We start from the raw sequence: 23,223 nt of genomic DNA on the forward strand, positions 1-23,223 counted from the left end.
CACAAAATCACAAATTACGTGAAAAAGAGAATAAACATATTTTCAGTCATCTGTTTTGAGTAGGCAGAGATGCGATCTAACACACTCTCCTTTTATGCCCAGAGAAGCAAAATCAGGATTATTAATATATGTCGTGGCTGTCTAAGGATGTTATTTCAGTCCTTCTCCCATTCACGAGTTGGGCGATTTAAAACAAACAATACTTTTCCATAAGCTGCCATTTCTTTTGCCCCGTGCATTAGCGCTAGATGCTGTCGTATTATTTACAAACGTCATTTACTTCGCTCGTAAACATCCAAGGAAGGAGAGGGAGAGAAAGAGTGAAAATTGATCGAAATGGAAATGCACGGCCTTATTTTCCTTCAAAGATCAACAACGATCAATTTGTTTGTGAAGGAGGCGTGGAAAAGCAAACAATTATTCGCCCTCTCTCTCTCTCTCTCTCAGGCCTGCCAATCAGGCTTGCCAACTCTTCCCAGTACCCCACAACACCACTGACCGCGTTTAAAACCTGGCCGTTTTAGAGGAATATAATTTGAACCATCTGCGACTCCACCCCCATTTCATTTAGGTATAATTAAATGCCCAGAGAAATTATTATAGTTATAATTATTAGTGGAATATTACAGGTATAATTAGATGCCCAGAGAAATTATTATAGTTATAATAAATTATTAGTGGCATATTAGGGGGTTTTAAAAGGTTTGCGCGTTTCATTCTCGGCCTCGAAAGCGTCGTAACAGGAACTTGAGATTTAGTGTGTATTTCACAAACTTACTCTTTTTTTTTTTATTTTTATTTTTAGCCCTGTTCAGTGCCCTTTCATCCTGCGTTCCATTTTCGTAGGAGGGATCCTTTTACGTCCTGCTTCACTTTCTGGCAGCTCCACTTTACCTTCCCTCGTAGGACGCTCAAGATCCTATTTATCACGCTGAGAATCATGCGGTCTCCCAGTCCTTTCCCTTTCCATCATCCTGAGCCTCTCTCTCTCTCTCTCTCTCTCTCTCTCTCTCTCTCTCTCTCTCTCTCTCCAGAAGCTTTAAAAGGTAGTTATTGTTGATCTCCATCTTAGTTTTTCCTGCTCAAGAAAGTATTGATAGAATTGTTTCTTCATGTCACAATTGCGTCGAGCAGCTCAAAAGAAGTTACCATATTCTATCGTTGATAATAAATTATTATCCCCATCAGCGAGGTGATGTCTCGGTAGGTTTTGCGTGTTGGTCTGTCTGTCTGTAGATCAAAAAGATTACAAGAAAACTAATGAGTAGTGTTTTTTTTTTATTAAACAGAGATAACGTTCGTAGGTCACAATACATCATCATATACGTCCATTTACACTTGACCATTTGATCGGGTCTCTCAATTATTTTTCGTTTTTCCAGACTACACTTCACCAGAATCCAGTAATTAATTATCGGAGTATTTTGTTGAAACATGTGACGTAACTTTTCATCATCAAATACTCGCGGGAAGGCATCGTTGAACAGGACTTAACACTAGTGGTTGATCTGCAATTGCCTCGCGGACGTTTGCAATATTTGATTGTGGTTTCCATTTGAACTTGCAAATAGAAAATTGGGAGGCTTCAGCTCCCTGCTTGCCAGGTCCCTGCTCTTATCAGAATATACCTTCCTTACTCTTTTCTTTCTCTTTCTCTTTCCCCATTTTCTTTCTCTTTTCTCTTTCCCATTTTCTTTCTCTTTCTCTCTCTTTTTCTTTCTCTTTCTCTCTCTCTTTTTCTTTCTATTTCTCTTTCCCTTTTTCTTTCTCTTTCTCTTTCCCTTTTTCTTTCTCTTTCTCTTCCCTTTTCTTTCTTTTTCTCTTTTTCTTTCTCTTTCTCTTTCTCTTTTTCTTTCTCTTTCACTTACCCTTTTTCTTTCTATTTCTCTTTCCCTTTTTCTTTCTCTTTCTCTCTCCCTTTTTCTTTCTCTTTTTCTTTCTCTTTTTCTTTCTCTTTCGCTCTTTGTTAGGGGAAGCTCTCATCCTTCGTTAGTTCCGTTGGCGACGCAAAAGGCTGGCGATCTCTCCCTCGTAATCAATTTTCCCGAGGCTGCTCTTCAACAATGGCGCTGAATTTTCATAGCATTAGATTCACTACTTGCCTTAGTTGCCTTGTTGTTGTTGTTGTTGTTGTTTTTCTCGTTCGATGGCAGGTTTGGTAATGCGCGTGTGGTTTCGTCATTTCAAGGACTTTTTTTTTTTTTTTTTCTTATAGCTTAATTTTTTTTTTTTTTTCGTTTCGTTCGTTTTCAGTGCTTTGAAAGTGAATGTTTTTGAAGAAGTAATATGTTCATTTCCGGTGTCTTTGTTAGATGGTAGGTGTACTGAGAAAGTGAGATACGTATGTATGTGTTCTTATGTATCCTAGCGAACTACTTGCATTTCCATACAACATTTACATACCTCTGAGAATACAGTATGGTTCCATTTCCATACAAATCTTGTTAAAATTTTCCGGTAGCAACCGGGTATAAATCATTATGCTTTATGTGTGTCTTAAGAATATCGACTTTAACACTCCTTCGAAATGCCGTTTCTCACAAATCTATTATCATAATTTGTGTCAAATTTCTAATTAGCTCTCTCGATTGCACTGCAAATATTGCAGTTTGGAAAGGAACAACAGACTGTTTTCAGTGACATATATTTTTATGTTTACTTATATGTTAGGTGTCGCAAATTTGAATGGAAACAGGGCAGTTATTGTATTGAGGTATTTTTTTTATTTTTAGCGATTGAGGCATCAGTTTGCGATGCCTCTTCGCCATGTTTATGAAAACACAGTCTCATGTAGATTAGTGGCTGCATCGTCATAGCTTTATTTTGAAGACAAACGCATTGCAGATCTTCGTTTTATGCTTGAAGTCATGTTAAGGTCCCGAAACAGCTTCCAATTAGACGAGTTATTCAGGCACTTTCAGACATTTTTTCCATTTCCTTAAGGCACTGAATGTTGTCTTGGCTTGTTTTATAAAAGAAAAAACTTGCCAAAAAAGTGTAATTTTTTTAAGAAGATTTGGGTATATAAGTTACCATTACCCAGTGACAATAACTACCCATCACGAAGCAGTTAATGCTATCCTAAAAAAATATAGATTTTTAAGAAGAAATTCTGTGACTTCAAAAGTGTTGCACACAGTACGCCTTGTCGTTGATGCTTTGTGCATTGTTATTCCTACATTCAGTGCATTTATTCAGAGGTGATTGGGCACTACAATAATTCACTGTAACACGAGAACTTAGGTAAAAATAATGTTCTTTTTATCTTCTTTCTGACACCGTGAAGCGGAGCCAAGGGAGAGAGAGAGAGTGGGGAGGGGGTTGGGGGGGCCCTCTGCTTTTCTTCTTAATTGGGGAGAACAAACGTCGAGGACAAGATAATTGTGAAAAGGCTGAAATTGTCTTAAAACATGTGACGTCCATAAATTTCTTATCCTGTGTGCGGAAATGCTTTGAAAGTCTCTCTCTCTCTCTCTCTCTCTCTCTCTCTCTCTCTCTCTCTCTCTCTCTCTCTCTCTCTCTCTCTCTCTCTCTCATATACACATACAAACACGTATGTAATTATATATATATATATATATATATATATATATATATATATATATATATATATATATATATATATATATACAATATATATACAGTATATATATATATATATATATATATATATATATATATATATATATATATATATATATATATATATATATATATATTATGCGAGCATTCAACATCTTGAGGCAGTGAATAGTAACGGTGTCACTTGAATTTCTGCCCCTGAAATAGAGCCGTTGCAGTGTACAGTACAGTACGTTGCGATCAACGAAGAACCTTTGTGGTAAGTCATGATACCCGGTTAAATACGAAATCGTTCTCGTGTGTGCTTTTATGCTGCGTGTTTGTCTGGTGCCCCGGGATATGTGTTTGCATGTGCTTGCTTCATTTATCTTTATGAGGCGTCACTTCGAGAATTTACTGTCTGGAGGACACTTAATCTATTTCAGATGCGATTCATGACCCCGCGTAGCGTTGTGTATCATTATTAGATGTGTATAAATATTCGCTTCTGTGAAACAGTTTTCAGTCGCGACAAACATACTGGCGGATTTTCAGTTCTCTCTCTCTCTCTCTCTCTCTCTCTCTCTCTCTCTCTCTCTCTCTCTCTCATGTTAGGATAGTGATAATTTTCATGATAATTCTGAATAATTATCTGCGGCAGTGTGTGATTTGGCTATAGCCTTTCAAAACATTCGTCTCTTTTATTTTGATTATAGTTGTATATAGAAATAACAAGCGCAAGCAGTTACGAATTGTTGTTTATTTGCCATGTGAATATTTATACTTGAATCTACATTTAGAGTCATGCAAACAAACCTGCGCGCATGCGCGTTAGAAGCCTGAGAGAAAGAAAATTTAATTCACACAGGCTATAATTTTTGGTTCATGTCGAGTTTTTGGCGTCGCTTGGATCAACAGCGGTTGTGTGTTGGAGGGGGATGGGTTGTGGGGTGGGGTGGGAGAAGGCTCCGCCTGGTGGGGATGGGTGCCACCTGGCTCATTGTGAACCAAATACACAACGCCTACTGCGTTAGGGGCACTCTACCCTACAGCCATACCCACTAGCATCCTCCACACCATTTGTGTCCAGTCCTCTCTCTCTTTCTTACTCTAGTTTTCCCTGACATCTCACCCATTTAGATCTGAGGATTTTTCATCCTGTTGCCTGATGAGATCAGAGAGCTCTTGTTATCCCCCTTGATCTCTCTCTCTCTCTCTCTTTATTTACACGTTCCTGCAACCATCTTCCCATTTTCGTCCGTGTTTTTCCTTCGTATACCTTCTAAACATGTTAGTCTTAAACCACCGGCCCCTCCTCCAACCTCTTGTTTCTTCACCCCCTTCCTCCCCCCTCCCCTCACCACACACACACACACACACACACACTTCCGTGCCCCATCCATCCCCTCACCCTGCCCTCTCTGAGGGCCCGTGTGCTCTCTCTCTTTCTCACTCTCTCTCTCTCTCTCTCGGTCTCGCTCAATTCTTTTTCTTAGTAGAGAAGGGTCTACCCGACCTCCTCCTCTGCACTGTTCTCCCCGCTGTCGAGAACGCAAGGTGCCCGTTGTAGGCAGTCTCATCCTAGAGGGAGAGACTCACTGGACGCTTTTCTTAGCCCTCAGACTTCTTCAGGGAGCGATTTGCCGCGGAGCCGAGAGGCCCTCAGAGACTAGGCCCATCCTTTGAAAAGTAGAGAAAAAAGAGGCGCAAATGATAATAGACTTCTGATAGACTTTGTTGATTGTTTACAGTTCTGTTGTCAGCTTGCTTTCGCTTTTTCCGCACCCCTGTGGTATCCCTGCCAAAAGTGACTCTACTCGCAAGAGGTAAAGCAGTGATTATCAGACTTTAAGTGTTTGGCATCTGTTTGAGTGAAGGATTTGACAAGCACAGTATTCGCCCGTTTGACGTCAAGTGGTTCTTGTTCAAGAGCGGGTTGAACGAAGGTATTATTATTTGGTATTTTTTTCCTCTCTCTCAGTATTTATTCAAAGTTACTGTTGTTTACCTGTCAAGACACAGACGAACCCGAAAAATTATGCAACTGATTTAAAACACCCCAGTGAACTTCATCTGCTGTACATCAAAGTATAGAAACACTCACTCGACTCTGAAAAGAGGGAGGAATTAATCTCTGAAGAGAAGGTTTAGGCACGTAGCCCCTCCGTATCCCGCCCTTGTTATGGGCGGTTGCTGCAAGTCAGGGTCCTTCTGATACTTTCTTTCGGCGAGAATCTGTCAGATTTATAGAGCCACTCGACTGCTTCACCTACAATCCCTGAAAGGATAATTTCGCCCTTGGGAATGTTTAATTTTTATTTTAATGAGCTTGGGGACTGAGTAATATTTAAAGATTGCGTCACGAAGACTTCGAGGGCAGTGTGGCATTTGCAGCACCCTTTAGTTTTTAACTCCTTTTTTTAGAATGTTTAGCTTAATGATGTTTTTTAAATATCAATGAGAAAAATGTTAGTAAACACGAAAAGTAACGACTCACGAACAAGATTAATGATAAGCAATAACGACTGCCTACGTTTTATTGGCTCGAGTTACCTATAATTCAGGTCATACATTCCTCTGTCCGTGTTCTTGTGAATTCTTGCGAATATTCAAACCTAAATGGACGCTATTCATTAGAAAATATGAAAACGATAACTAAATAACCTTGCAAGCATAACAGTAGCTGTGGCAATATTTAGGTATGAGCGGTTCATGCTCGCTTCTGTACCTTAATTCCTCCCGTTTCGTCATGTTCTAGTTTAAAACGAACAGAAGAAGAAGAAGAAGAATTAAGAGGGGAGAGACAGGGGACACCAGTGGAAGGTGCTGGCACCCTGGCAAATGAGGTATTTTAATGCTCATTTAGAATTTATTTTAAATCGGTACATTGTTACTCTCCGCCCAAGTTTGCTAAATTCTTGGAACCGGTTTTGGATGTTACGTAATTCCGTTGCTCAGAACAGTGAGCAACAGTAATGTGTATATATATATATATATATATATATATATATATATATATATATATATATATATATATATATATATATATATATATATATATATATATATATATTATATTATTTTATATTGTGTATAAATATATACATACACATACATACATACATGTTATTAACATTCACTGACGAATGGGAAAATTGCTTTGGAAAATAGTTACGTAATGTTACTTAGTTGTTCATAATAAGCTGTTCTAGTAGATGAACACCTGCGAAGCTATTTATTAAAAACTAAAGGAACTCTCCTGGCATTCATAATGATTTAATGGCTCGTTAGAGATGCATCGTGATAGAAATTCCGTTGAAAGTACAACACTTCTTTGCATAATTAAATATGACGAATCAGAGCACACAGTAAGATTTTAACAGACGGAAAAATCGAGAGAAGAGACTTTATCCCATGATGCGGGGCTCAAGATCAGATGATATCAGCGGTTCCAAGAACAACATCCCTGAAGAAATGTCTTGAAAATAATCGAAACGGTGATTGTTTTTCTTTCTTTTTTTTCCAAAACCGCGATGCCTTTTGTGCCCGTCTGACGCGATATTGTTTTCGAAAACGCCTCGAGATAATGGTTTCGAGGAGACGCCGAAAAAAGAGGGCGGTCAGTATATGGAAGCGGCGAGGGAACGCTAGACATGAGGCTAAAAGTGGAGTGTGTGTGATCTCTCTCTCTCTCTCTCTCTCTCTCTCTCTCTCTCTCTCTCTCTCTCTCTCTCTCTCAGATAACCAAGTAAGATGTAGGCTCAACAACAATACCGCAGCTACCGCCATTTGGCTGCGGAACAGCCTTACCTGATTCTATCTAAGATTGAGGACTGTGGGCCCCTCCTTCTCTCTCTCTCTCTCTCTCTCTCTCTCTCTCTCTCTCTCTCTCTCTCTCTATCTCTATATATATATATATATATATATATATATATATATATATATATATATATATATATATATATATAAATATATATATATATATACACACACACACACACACACGAGGGTTGTGGTGAGAAAGAGCAACAGTTAAATAAGGATGAAGAAGATGACAGATACGTCAGAGAGAATAAGTTGTTCCACGTGGAAGGAAATGTAAAGAGAACGGGTAATAAGGGAATGAATCCCGAAATGAGAGATGCAAATGCTGACTGAAGAGTTAAACAGTCTTGGTTCAGTGGAGTGAGTATTTCGATTTGTTGAGCGTGGAAGATAGAAGAGATGCAGAGCTGAATGATGCCAGAGTGGAAGGGGATTAGTATAAGTCTGAGCATCTTGTGGGAGTGGGGGTTGTGAGAGTTGTGGATGTAAGGAGGGCAATGGAGACCTTGAAACATGGATAGACACTAAGAGTTGTTGATTAAATTACAGGTGAGATGCTACGATACAGTTATTAAATTGTCATTGAGTGGCCGACCAGGGAGTGTAAGGTATATCTGGGCGAGGGAAAGGTTCCTAAGGAGTGGGTGAGAAATATATTCATCTTTTGTATGATTTTAAAGGGGGGTAGAGAAATATATGTGTGAATGGTAGGACTCTGATTGAGAAAGTCAGACAGATGACCTGGACAAGGAAGATGGGGCTAAATCAAGGGTTTGTTTTGAAACAGTAATGTGAGAAGTTTGAGAGTACGGGGAAGAATCTGTAGGCCACGCATGGCCCATTAAAAAGCTTATGACAGAACTGATAAAGAGGCCTTGGGGATTGTGTTGAGGATGTATGGTATCGAAAATAGATTACTGAGACTGATAAAAAGTTTTGATGACGGAGGTAAATACGTATACTGGAGAGTAACTGCCCGTTTTAAAATAGTGCTGTGTTAAGGGTGTGCTAATATCCCAGTGGATGTTTTTAACATAATGTATTTTTTATGACGTGACATGAGTAGTCAAAGAAACGACAGTAGATGTAGGTGAAAAGTTATCTGATGGGAAAATAGGTCATGAATGGCCTGTAGAACGGTTAATGTTTGCGGATGACGAGCAGTTGGTTGACACTGAAGATAAAGTTAATTATATATATATATATATATATATATATATATATATATATATATATATATATATATATATATATATATATATATATATATATATATATATATATATATATATATATATATATATATATATATATATATATATATATTAAAAATGCAGTATTTTTAACACGAAGTACCCTGTTTGGGCACCTAGTGAATAAAAAGAGTTCCATAACTCGACGTATGTACTTATCTGTACGTACATAATAGTCATATCTTCTGAAGAATTTATTTAGACTTCGTTGCCCTCGAAAGGTGAAGGAGGAATCTGTCTACCCTGCGACCGCGCGCGCCACCCTGAGAGTAGCTATAGCTCAGGGTCGAAGTGTGGGCTGGCTACTTCGAGTCGAGCGCGAAGTGTTTACTCAAAAAACCAAGCGGCAACACGTGTGTGCCTGTGGAATACATCGCAGACGCGTGTTTGTTTTCAGGTCTGAATATGGCACTAACAATGAGGCAGGTGGTCGATTGGCCCTCCTCCAAGAAGAGACTTCCACTTCTCATCTCCTCTTCCCCTCGGGAGGATGATTTTTTTTTTTTCTTTTCATTGCTCAAAGGAGCAACAGAACAATGCCTTATTTTTCGGCACTGTTCTGTTTCCCCCCATCCGGAAATGAGAACGATATTCGTTAGGGATTTGTTAAAATTCTCTTCAGTGACCATTACTGGGATTCATTATCCAGCAGGCCATTTAGCTTTGTTTTGTGTAATGAATATATAACCCCGCCTTTCTGCTCTCTCGCGTGAAAAATGGCCTCTCGGCGAACTATAAAAAGACGCCTTATAACAGGTGCAGGTGTTGCAGAAAAGAGGTTGAATAGTTATGAGGACAGTGATGAAGACGTACAAACGAACGAAAACCATCCTCTCTCTCTCTCTCTCTCTCTCTCTCTCTCTCTCTGTCAGGAACATTACATAAATCAAGGGTTTCCCTGGCGTGGCCTTGTCTCTTTGATATTGTTGAGGGTAATATATCGGAGCTTCCTTGCAATATGGGTTTTCAAAAGGTATTTTGATTCGGTTATCATGGAAAATCTTGTTGAGTTTGTATGGAAATGAATGTTCTATTTATTACTCATATTGGTGTAGCCTGCCCCCCCTCTCTCTCTCTCTCTCTCTCTCTCTCTCTCTCTCTCTCTCTCTCTCTCTCTCTCTCTCTCTCTCTCTCTCTCTCTCTCTCTCTCTCATGTGCAATTTAATCGACCTCTTCCTGGGCATTGAAAGTGCAATCGCAAAACATATTTGAATGCAAGATTATTGATTTATGAAGGAGTATTTCTGTAATTCCTCCCAAAATCTAAAAACCACGAACGTCGTTTTGGGGAAGCAAGCTAGAAAAATTTATGGAGAAATTAGTTTAGCGTAAAATCTAGAAAATTTTTATGTCGTAAATACGTTAAGCTAACACGAAAGCTTATGATCACGGAAAACGTCAGGTCAAGCTGACAGCAAATATAAATAATATAAACAGAATGTCAGTGTCTTGATTTTACTTGCCAATTTCACATGACGATGTGTGTGTATATATACATACATACATACATACATACATACATACATACATACATATATTTAAAAGACACCCCGAGAATCTTCACTTCCTGAACGTACGTACGATTTTATATAGTCCCTCCCTCTCTTGGTGGCCACGATTCCGTTTTCTTTGAATCCGGTTTCAAACATGCGGAGGCGCAGTGCTTTTTTCAGTCTGAGCGGGCACACAAATATTTAAGTGGTCGCATTTCTTCTTCTAACCTTTATACTGAGATAAATAATGCGAAATTATTTGTAATTTGTATATGTGCGTTACTTCATCATTTTTCAGGTGGTAATAAATGATTATTGATGCATAATGTTAATAGGAATTAGGTCTGAAACTATATATCTATAATGTTGATGTTGACTGTCATACCTCCATTGACAAATTCCTCTTTCCGCAGTTGACCACGAAGCGAAGGTGACCTCAGATGACCAAGCTCGTTCGTTGCTGAATAAGTTTTTGGGAGCTCAAGTCCTTATGACAGGTGTCGAATCCATGATGGCTTCTTCTTCCATCTCGGAGTCATCCAGGTGAGTCTCGAATCTCGGTTCAGTGTGTCGTAATTTATTTTCCTCCTGATTTGGACGTCAATATTATTCGTATATTTAAGTGGTTTCATGTCAAGTAAGAATCTTTTTGGGCCGTTGTGTCGGATACGGAATTAAGTCCTGAGTCATTTATTTTATTGTTTAACTGGGAAATTAAAAAATGTTTCACTGTCATGATAAGAACCCAGATTTTGTTATCATTATTATTATTTATTATTATTATTATTATTATTCGGAAGATAAACCCTATTCTTAAGGAACCAGCCCACGGGGGCCATCAACTTGAAATTCAAACTTCCAAAGATAATGGTGTTCACTTGAAGGAAGTAACAGAAGATAATGGAAAATACAAAGAGAAGAAATCAGTTACTAGAAAAGAAAGAATAAACTTTAAAAAATTAATAAACAAATAAATAGAAATGTAAGTTAATTGTAAAATACACCAGAAAATACATTGTAGACATTTTAAATGCCATCTTCAGAAATAATAATAATAATAATAATAATAATAATAATAATAATAATAATAATAATAATAATAATAATAATAATAATCCAAGTTCTACTCTAATAGCAATGATATTAGGGCCTCATGGGGTTTCTTCTTCCCATGATGTGTACGCTGATATGGCAGTTTTTCGCCGCCCCATCTCCCCCCCCTCACCCCCCTTCACCACCATATGAAAATCAAACGTATCAGTAGACATACTTATGGATATAGAATGTCTTTTTTATCTGTTTCCGGAAACAATCGTACTAGTTTTGGTGTTTTCATTTTTTTTTTCTTAAAAAAAAAAAAAGTTAACTTAGATGTAAAGACCTTTCAGCATATTATTGTTCACCATAGGTTCAGGTTCAGTGACGAATCCAGTGGCTTATTCAGTCTTTGAAATAGAATCATTAATAGGTTTTATTACCAGAAATAGAAAAAAGTCTATTCTTGATTTTATAGTGACTCCCACAATTAAGTTAAAGAGCTCTAATGTCACCCGTACAATCTGGTTTTTTGTAATTGACGGTAGATTTCCGCAGACGATATCGCTGAAGTCAATCGTGATTGGCTGCTCAGGCGTTTGAGCACCCGCCATTGGTTACAGTGACATATGCTGTCGATTTTTACTGTCAGCTCTAAAAATAATTATAGTTGTTGGTTACATACCGTAACATACCATGATAGTTTGTGCAGAAAAACTACAGGAATAAACTGCACTAATTATGAGAGTCTCTCTGTATTAGAAACAAGTTGCAACACTCAGGTCTTGTTACCCAAAGTATACCCATTTGAATGACATAACCAGATGCATGACGCATGAACACGTGATGTTATTTCTGCCCGTTAGGTATTGTAAACAGGCCCAAGCATTGTCAACATTTGGAGTGTTGCGAAAACATCTGAGGTGGTAAAAGGGTGTTTACGAGGAGAAATCATTTACTGTTCTTGCGCAACGCTCGGTGCAATGCTCAGGTGTTTTGAAAGCGTCAGGGACGTAGCCTATGTTAAAGATTTATTATTATTATTATTATTATAAAACACCAGGATTAGTACATCTTGATGAAGATGACCTACTCCAGTATATACAAATTACTGTTGAACGCAAAAATATGGAATACATTCTGCTACGTATTAGTCGTTATAAGCTACAGACCTTCGTTTAACATTTACACGCAATAAAAATTTGCATACTTAAAAGTATGAATATTGTTCCTTGCCTAAAATAATGTTTATTCAGAACGAACCCAAATACAGGAAGCGTGCCAGTAGCTGTTGAGGGAGAGAGAGAGAGAGAGAGGTGGGGGGTGGGGGCACGATTCAGATAAATTATATAAATTAGGAAGCAAAAGAGGATAATAATTTCAAAGTTAAGGTAGGAATAAGTCAAATGACACACACACACACACACACATTATATATATATATATATATATATATATATATATATATATATATATATATATATATATATATATACATATACATACACACACAGCATGTACTGGGTTCGATCTCTGGGTGGGGTAGAAATGAATTTCCTGTTGAGCAATACCCCTTTTATGATGTGTACTGTCTCTAGGAAGTTTTTTTTTTTTTTTTTTTTTTATCTTTCCTTGCTGTTTCAATTTACTTTCAGTATTTGGATAATGTTGGCTCTTACGTCGTGTGGGTGTCTTATGATGTCATAACTTGTGTTACATTTTTGTTTTTACGTGTCATAATTTTTTCGTGAATTTAATATATATATATATATATATATATATATATATATATATATATATATATATATATTATATTTTAATTTAAATATATATACATTAAATTTAATTTAAATATATATATGTATATAAATATATATATATAGATATATAGTTCATTTATCAAACCATTAAATATATTCATATCAAAATGATTCATGTCACAAACGAATTGGAAACTAAAGTTACCTCCACTTAATCGAAACAACAACAGCAGCAGCAGCAGTCGTAGCCATAAGAGAACACCCTCTAATAAAAAAAAAGTGTGAAAGCCACCATTTGAGTCATAAAACCCGGTCATCCCGCAGGACTGTGACCGGCAACGACGGCGTAGCAGTCACGACCAAGCAAGCCAGTGGCCACAGCGCGAGTGCGGCAGCCAAAGATGGAGCCCTCACCCATCATTCCAGCAAGTCTTTCAGCACAGGACCCCAGACCACCTCTGCCAAGACGTCCTCGATCTCCAATCAGGTAAGGCCACTTGGTATTGTCGGCGAGAAGTCAGGCTTCCTTTTTTTTTTTTACCTGTACGGGATTGCGTGGAAGACTTCCTCGTTGTGGCTTCGTGGGTCTGTTGACACTCGCTTGATTTCCCGCCCGTTTAGATGTTGGATCAGATGATGATATTATTATTATTATTATTATTATTATTATTATTATTATTCAGAAGATGAACCCTAGTCATGTGGAACAAGTCCACCAAAGGGGCCACTGACTTGAAATTCAAGCTTCCAAAGAATCCGGTGTTCATTTGGAAGAAGTAACAGAAGGTAATAGGAAATGCAAAGAGAAGAGATCAGTTATTAGAAAAGAAAATATAAATTAACAACCTAATAAATAAAAGATAAAGATGTAAGTAAATTAACGTAATTGGCAATTGTACACGAGATACAGATATGAATTTATATAAGTATAGGATGTGAAAAAAAGTTAATATATGACTATGGACGTGTTATTATCTAACTTACAAAAAAGGCAGTTTGTAAAAATGGGTACATTATGATAAAACGGACAACCTAGGCATGATCTGTAATTGCATATATATTTTCAATTTCTCATTTCTCTTAACAGTTACGTCATGTTTCTTTCCTTCAGATTCGTAAGTGATACCTATTACATTGTAAATGGCTGTCTTGATAATGACACCAATGAATATCCTGTCTTCAGAGAGCAGATTTCTTCATGAGAATATATGCCCAAAGTTTAACTTACTTTATATATCAGATACCTTAAGTACAACTGCGTTTGAGCTCAGTTATTGTCGAATCTTTTTCAGTACACCTCAGCTAAGCTTAAGATAGTATTTACAGGTCTTGAATCAGTCGGCATAGTCAGAAACAGTAACCACCAGTACAGTGCAAATCACTCAACTTTTTTGAGCACAGTGCCCTGAAAGTAGTTCCACTTTAGCCAATGGAAAATATTTGGTTATGATACGTTTGTGTTTAAATTTCGACCAGGGGGCATTCTACGACGTGGGCACCAAAAAACATATCCATGTCTGTACAGATAGTTTACTTTTATCTGAAAATATTAAACATACCCCGTCTTTTATGATATATGGTATGATAAACCTACAGTAATATAGTAATGTACTTTTATCCCCAAAACTATCATTTCCTTCTACGTCAGTTACGTCAGCTGTACGTCCCTTTACAATATTTTTATGGTAATGCATATTGTTGTCTCTCGATTGATTAGAAAGTTTGGTTCTGTTGTGGGATATTTTATTTATATAAATGAATTTTGTGCGCAGAATTTTTCCCTGTCGTTTAAGACCTTTTTCGTATGCCAAACCAGATGTCAGGACAAGACCAACATTCTAGCAGAAATTTCTGTGCATAACTCAAGTATTCTTGTAGCGCACTTAGGTTTCTGGGTATAGTTCGTTGTTTTCAAGTGTTCTGTCAGTGGGTTCAAGTGTCCAGCATTTGAAATCTATTGATACATCTTGTTTACTCCCACTTTTTCTATTATAACACGTGAGTGCCATCAAGTGCCTGCTGCCAGCGATTGAATTTTTTTTTTTAGAATCTGAAGAAATGGAATCTAACAAATTTCTGTTTTATATACTGCCTTCAGATGAACACACTTCTTGACATGCCACTCTTCTTCAAGACATGTTATATACTCTTCCTCAATATATATATTATATATATATATATATATATATATATATATATATATATATATATATATATATATATATATATATATATATATATATATATATATATATATATATATATATATATATATATATATATATATATATATATATATATATATATATATATATATATATATATATATATATATATATATATATTAGGTGCCTCATGAGAAAACAAGCCAGCATTCACAGCCACATTCATCTTTTTACCTGTTCTACTGATTTTGTTGAGATTAAGCTGTTTTCGTTCCTTCACATTTTTCTGCATTGCCAGCAGTATTGAGAGAACATCCTGGGATGATGAAAAATGGCTTGACTTTCATCAAAGAAACTCTAATAAAAGCGTTTCAGCCTCGGAGACAATCTTTGAAGTATAGAAACGCTACCCATTTCGCGAGAATTGTCATTCATCGCAGTTATGATTTGTAATGGTAAAGCGTTATTATGGAACATACCATAAGATTGTACACGTCATCCACGAACACCCAAGGAGAATGTGAAATTATTATAAACCAGAACAGGGTTGACGTTGAATAACAACTATTTTACATACCAGCAATAAAAAAGGATAATTAGATTAACAGAAATAAGAGTGCAAATGGCAAAAAAGAGTAAGATTTGAGAGAACACCCAGAAACCTGGGAACTCAAGTCTCAAACGCAGGTCACAGTGTATCTTCAGCATACTTAGAAGTGCCCTCGTTATTGGAATTACATAACGGCTATTTAAGAGATGACTTAAGAATTAAGTCTTGGGCTGCAGTCAAGGGCGAGGAATTAACTTAGATTTCTATTTGTTGTCATTGTTTTTCATATAATCATTATTAGTTATTAAACTAAACCGCGTCAGTACTTTGACACTACCTTGTCCTTCCTATAACTTGGAATGTTGTGTTCTGAGTACATTTTACTCTTTTTTTTTTTTTTTTTTTTGTCTTGATGTGATACAGAGATGGTGACGATAATTTGGATAATTATTTTCTTTATTTTTCCTTTTTCCTTTCACCTTGCTCAGAGTTCATTGTCACACAATCCACTGGTGGGCTTCTTTTGTTGACATCTGATCATGACAAACGAAAATTTTTGGCCTAGTTTTAATCGTTATATAATTATCATGTGATAATGGCTGGCCATCACTGCTGAGATCTCTAGCAGTGCTGGTGTTTTAATAATAATAATATTATTATTATTATTATTATTATTATTATTATTATTATTATTATTATTATTATTGCTGGTGCTGTCCATCAAAACTTGCAACATTCAGGTAACTTTTCTGGATGCATTATAATGGTCTGTGGCATTTGGCAATTGCTTTTTTTCTGTTAGACCAACGGGAAAGGTACCATTTTGTAACATTTATTCATAACGGAAATGGAGTCCTTAACAAACCTTTGCTGAAAAATTCACTGTGTATCGAAGTATTTACTTTATAGCGAAGTATATTCACTTTATATATCACACTATGTAATCTTAACTACCCTCGGTGTTTGGCGACGGCAGTAACACGCTAACTACAACTCTGGTCAATTGATCAGCGGAATTACGTTATTGTGAAATGCCAGACATCTGTGTCGCACAGCTCTCGGCTCACGTTTGCTTAGGTCTTGGTTCACTCCTGGCATACCACCCGTAAATAGGTACTTGCATTTACTGGGTCAAGAGAAAAAGAGCGTGGGGCTGACATCCTCATCCGTGAAGATTTGTCGAAGAACCGGGACACCGTACCCTGAAAGCAGGGAAGAAGATGGTTGGATATATATATATATATATATATATATATATATATATATATATATATATATATATATATATATATACATATATATATATATATACATATAATATATATACATATGTGTGTATGTATGAATGTATGTACAAAGCAAAACATTATTATTATATATATACAGACCACGCACATGTTTCCTAATTCATCACTACATTTCGGCCATAAGGGAAGTTCACTGACACCGTTGCTTTAACCCCATGATGCGTATGTCACTTGAGGGGTTTCATATTTAACCCCGAGGCCCTCTCCCCCCACCCCTTTTGTCCCTGGCGCTCTGAAGGCCCTTCTGCCTAGTTCAGCTTTTGAAGTGGTCTCCATTTGGTTGTTATTGGCTCCTCTTACTTGGTTTTATATTGGTTCCGTGAAATATTTTGAATCGTTCGCCTGCTTCGTTGTTGAGTTTATAAATCTGTGTTTGGTTAGCACTGTGTGATGACGTGAAGAAAAGCTCCCTGTTGACCTTAGCAAAAGCTAACTTGAGAAATAGGTCACAACAGAGAGCCACGTGCCTCTGGATTACCCATATGCCATAGAAGTTCTCGGACGCAAGCATATAAAAAAATTGTGAATGTTTACAAAGCAAGTCGGTGTTACGTGCAACCCAGGTACTGATGGCAGTGTACCATAGCACCTTTTGTGGTCCTTTAGTGAAAAACATGACTGACTTAGGTGGCTAGCCCAATTTTCTGTTTTCAGAGACTGAAATTATGAAGTGGAGAGAATGTACCAAAAAGTATTATTATCGTAACTCAATTACCTTGGGTTGCATCATACAAGTAAAAAAAATTATCTTACGAAGCAAGTTCGTTTAGAATAAAGCGGAACCATAAGAAATTATGGCAAAATTGTAATTGGAATGACAGACAGGTTAATGCAGGCGATCTCTTTGTCCTGGCGATAAGAAGAGGCTTCGTGGCATCCCCTAATCCAGTCAGCAGAGACCTTTTGGCTCGCTAGGTCATTCCAGCAGCTTTCGAGCCTGGCTGTGACCCATTGGCTCTCTCGTCACACTCTGAGGTGTTTTGTAAATTTAAGTAACCATTTTTAAAGGTATGCGATTTTTATAATGCTTCACCCTGCTCCATTTTCCGACCTTAGGACAAGGACGCCCTTAATTTTTTTTTTTTTTTGGGGAGGAGGGGTTCGTGTTCCATACCTGTCCCGACGCAGGGCGCGTATGGCTTTGGGCGCACGTTTAGGTGACGTTCCTCTGGGATAGATGGGCGATAATGTCTGGCCCGTGACGTCGCTCGGAATGGCATTTATCCATCATCATACCCGTCTCGGAGATTGACAGGCCTTCATGAGTCATTGGCAAGGGAGAGCTAATTAGGAAAGGACAAGTTTATTTTAAAATAGGTGTATGTGTTTGTATGTGCGGTCACGTGTGTAACCACACACACACACACACACACATACACATTTTGCTTGTGAGTGTTTAGTATTTATGTGAAAGTGCCCCATGCCCATACTCTCCAAATTCAGGCAGAGAGGCAGTGATGAACAAATACATTCCTTCATTAATCGATCTCTTTTTATTATTATTATTATTATTATTATTATTATTATTATTATTATTATTATTATTATTATTATTATTATTCACTTTTTATCATTCTGAAGTTGATTCCATTTATTTGAGATATGAGTTCAAGTAAGGTTTCTTTGCAGCTGAGGTTGAAAAGTCTCTCGTACTGTTGAATGCCTTTCCCATTACTAAAGAAAAAAATTGGATGGCCGGGATGATGTGCATATTTTTAACTATACATTTTTCTATACGGCGAAGGGATTATATGGCATTCTTAAATTCACTCGCATGCCATTACGGCAGGTGTACTCGCAGGGAAGACTGCCTCACCTTGCATGGATAGCTGCACTGCATTTAGTGCATTATGGCATCTTACATGATTTCTGAATTCAGTTAGTGTGAGAAATCAGGGAGGACAAAGTAATTTAGCAAATGATTCCTGCGGAAGAAAATTACTTCAGCGAAACATTCCATTTCCAAGGACAGTGATCGCACTCTGTACAGTCAGGTGTTAGTGTGGAATCGTAACGTTGGTGGGTATGAACGCTTTTGTAAAAATATAGTACATTAGTGTACTGACTTATTAGCCAAAGCACTGCCAATTGGAGAAGAATTTCTAGACCACTGCTGTCACTGTTTTTGGATTATTCCTTGGGTCTTCTCTTTCTTGGTAATAAAACCTAATTCAGGTGAATTTCCACGTGGCTGGAAATCGTTTTAATTTGTTAAGGAGTTTCACCAGGCTTCGGAGTCATTTTTTAAAATCGCATAGGTCCGACCCAACGGATTTTGTCCTTTATGAGGGCTGAGTATGTGTGCAGAACAAAGTTAAAGAAGTGGAACAGCTAGATGGGAAAGAGGCCGGTGAAAACGGGTAAAAGCTGCTTGAGGAATGATGCAAGGAAACTTTCTTGCAGCCTACATAGAGCGTACAAGGCACACTAAAGGCTGAACCCCATTCTTTACGAGTATCGCCTAAAGAAAGCATAAAAGAAAGAAAACTTTCCCCCATATCCTCTGGTAAAACTTGCAAACGGACAGAACAGTCCTCTGTTCCCAGTTCGGGCCCTGTCAGTCCAATTTTGTGAACTGAAGTCGCGATTCTTATTCTGCATGGGCACGTTTTTCAATCTCTAAGGACCAAGACGGCTCATAGAAGGGACTGGGGTCGAAGTAAAGTACTCGAGTGTTATTGATGTGTACCCCGACTAGATTCCTGGGTATCTTGGGTTCTAGGGGACAGCAGCCTACCCGATGGAAAGGGGGGATTTCTTAGGTGAGACTCGTTTATATTTTATATATATATATATATATATATATATATATATATATATATATATATATATATATATATATATATATATATGTATGTGTGTGTGTGTGTGTGTGTGTGTGTGTGTGTGTGTGTGATGTCTGTGTGTGTCCAGGGTACGATCTGGGATCTTTTCCCTATTTTTGCCCAGCGAAGTGTTTAGGTATGCTTTGTTCTCCGTTTTTGCGTCCATACATTAGGTATATTGCGTGAGTGTATGTGTATTTGTAAGCACCCACACGCGCTCGAGTTCCATCTGGGTGTAAGTGTTGGCGGGCGCGGAGGCGGAAGTGGGTATCTGGTTGGCAAAGCAGGTGTCACGTCGCCTTTGCCAAAGAAACAAACAAAGAGAAACACGCACACACACACACACACACTGCCTTCGGTAACTTCATATCGTGGCATCACCTGTCGAGTCTCCTTTTTGCTTGTTTGTTTGAACTTAAAGAATAATTTTTTCCCTTTTTCCTCTACGTTCACTTCTGAAAATGTTCCGTGATTGTTATTTTAGTCTTGGTTAAGTGGCCATTATGCCGCGTCATTTTATTTCTGGTGTTTGTTCTGATGACAGACTATATGCTTGTTTGTCTGTCTGTCAGAATGTGACAGTGGAAATCTCGAATTGTAAGCATGCCACCTTGGCATTTAATTTTTTTTTATCATGGCGGGGAAAAAGACAAAGTTGCGTATTATTAGAACAAAGTAGTATTTAGACTCAAGTAAAACCATAATCAAAGCACAAGTGTTTGAGAGTTGAAATGAACGCTTTCCAGGAAATTTGTAGACCGTGAGTGCATGCCAAAGATTGGTTGAGGGAAAGGGCAGCTAGCAGGTGTGTGGAAGGAGAGGGGGAGGAGGAGGGTGAGAGGAGGAGGAGGTTTAGGCCCTGTGAAGGGTAGGAGGGGCCATGTTGAGACTCAAGGTAATTCGAGGCCAAAGGGGTATATTCATAGTCTGAGGGAAGACAGCTAAGGTCTGGGGAGGCATCAAGTTCACGTGTCAGACGAGGGGAAAGGGGAAAAGAAAAAAAAAAGTTACAGAGAACGATGAATGGGAGCCGAAAATTCGCTTGTCGTAATTCTGTATCTTTTTTCTTCAATCCTTGAGTGGCTGGGAAATGAGGAAACAATACCTAAGTACTACTACTGCCGATGTACAGGTCTGGCACATGCTGTAACCTCTGCTTCTGCCGCTGATGCCGTGCAGGGCTATTAATACCGAGGGCCCAAGAAGGCGTTGGTGGTTTCTGGCCTCGAGTAGGTCTGGGGAAGGTCTCTGTGCCATGACCAGCCATCCACTTATATGAATGCATGTTTTACGTGACTGACAGTAGACAGAGACGTTGGGTCTCTGTGACTGCCTAGGGGGCTTTGCATATGATCCCCTCTTCCCCGGCGATGAGGGCAGTGAAGAAGCCTCGGCGTGGCACAGTTGGTATCTGGTAGGAGGGTCAGGTTTAGGAGGGGGAGGGCCATGTGGCTGGCTCCAGGGTTTCGGAGGCAGTCCACGTTAGCTAGGTGTTGGGATCAGACGCACCTCTGCGCTGCCGCTTTTTCTCTTTCCTCCTTCTCCATCAGAACATCTTGTGGAGGAAGTTGGTCGTGGGCGGATCCTTTAAGAAACTCCTCCCCCGTTTCACCTACGCCACGCCATAAAAAGCGGCAACTACAGAAGCCCCCGCTCCCTCTCTCACTCTCTCTCTCTGCCCCCCCTACCCGCTGCCCCACGTCACGAAGGATTCCACCAGAAATATTTGCTCTTGCCCCCCTACAAGTTAGCCCCGCCGCTACTCACAGGTGGGTATGGGTATCCTCTGAAGGAAGGCAGGAGTGGAAAAGATGACATTTTTCCTGTTTTGACCCCGTGTTTCGTTTCTGCCTTGCTGCAAGTCGCCATGTCAACCGTGGTCATTGGGTTGTGATCTTTACTCAGTTAATTAGTGAATGGTGTGGCATCCGCTCTGTTTGATTTGTGAAGCCTTGTCACAAGAGAATAACTCATCAACTCTGAGGAATATTGATGAGAAGTTGTTCTTTAATGATGTCTTGAATAGAATTGTCTTTCGTTTCAACAGGGTTGCTTGGAAAGTTTCCCGAAATCAAATCACTTTAAGGCTTAAGGTGCCGGTTCAATACTGAGCTTGGCTGAAGGATAATGGGTAGTTTTATCACCTGGGAGTTGTCACATGGTCGGCTTAGGAGTGAATGTTGTGCATATTGGTATATCTCTGTGTTAAAATGTATATTTTGACCTTATGCAGCTCTAATAGTATTTTGCACGGTATTTATTTTTACATTTTTCAGTCTCTCTCTCTCTCTCTCTCTCTCTCTCTCTCTCTCTCTCTCTCTCTCTCTCTCTCTCTCTCTCTCTCTCTCTCTCTCAACCAAGAAATTATGAACAAAATCATGAACATTCCCTGGAGCTATTGTTGCACTGTGGTCCAACTGTGTAGGAGGCCTGAGTCCAACATGTGTTTAGAGTACATTGTTTTTTTCAGTTTGTTTAATCATCATGACGCAGGTTTTCCATTTCCAGGCCACCTGGATATTGTCATTTTCCATAATTCAACATTGATTTCATTTTATCTTAATTTCTGTCTGTAATTCATTTGGTCATATTAGTGTGCCTCGCATTGTTCAGTTTAGGTTGAATGACTATGTGATATTTGAGTTTGCTGGTTGTCAAATAATTGCTTGACTGCTTTGAAGTGTTGGCTCAAGTCTCTTGGTTGATTAGAGTCTGGAGGTCCATACCAGCGTACCATACTCCCTTTCACGCCCTACAGGGCCTCTGCTGGCGTAAGGAGACAATATTATATTTCCCAGGATTTCAGAGGACGCCTTCTGTTAACAGACAGGAAAGCGTATGTCACCAGAACAGATATGTTCCTTTCAAGGTTTTCGGAGTCTTTCTTACTAATCGTATGTATATAATGAAATTTATCCCTTCAGGCAGTGTAGCGAGAGAATTCAAGCAAAGCAGGTAGCCATTCCTGCAGTAGAAATAGTTTTTGTGACATCAAAAGGTTCCTGATCAGTAGAGACAACTGGGAGGGATTTCCGTTTTTCGTTCTCTGTGTCTGGTGATGACCCCACGAATCCTTCATTTCGCCTTTTTCCCGTTCTCTTTCTCTTTGTATTGTTTCTTTGTATCGTTTCTTTCGTTCTTTGTTGATTAACGTCGCTAACATTGTATTCCTTTATGGTCATAGGGCTTTTATTCTTAGCCGTATTTCTTGTATTCCTTCCCCATTTCATTATGCCTCATTTTCTGAATGTAGCTTTCCCTTTTTTTATTTGTGTTTCTTTATAGTCCTGTATACATCCTAATTCAACTTCGTGACTATTATGATTTGCCCTATAATTATCCACTTCTCATTATTCTCCTCTTCCTCATTCCCACCTCATCCGTCACGTCAGGACATCTTCCCTTATCTCATACCTCCCTCATCATTCATCCCCTTCTCATTTGCTTCC

At 38.4% G+C, this 23,223-nt stretch overlaps 1 protein-coding gene across 1 annotated transcript in view; it reads left to right on the top strand.

Annotated features, from left to right (window-relative positions):
• LOC136853961 (titin-like) overlaps positions 1 to 23,223 on the top strand; it is a 243,065-nt gene that overhangs the window by 162,786 nt on the left and 57,056 nt on the right. The window contains exons 29-30 of the mRNA XM_067129858.1: positions 10,546 to 10,675; positions 13,252 to 13,414. Coding sequence (XP_066985959.1) covers positions 10,546 to 10,675; positions 13,252 to 13,414 — 293 coding nt within the window. The remainder of the gene's footprint in view (positions 1 to 10,545; positions 10,676 to 13,251; positions 13,415 to 23,223) is intronic.

Source organism: Macrobrachium rosenbergii, chromosome 28 (assembly GCF_040412425.1).
Source record: "Macrobrachium rosenbergii isolate ZJJX-2024 chromosome 28, ASM4041242v1, whole genome shotgun sequence".
Lineage (NCBI taxonomy): Eukaryota > Metazoa > Arthropoda > Malacostraca > Decapoda > Palaemonidae > Macrobrachium > Macrobrachium rosenbergii.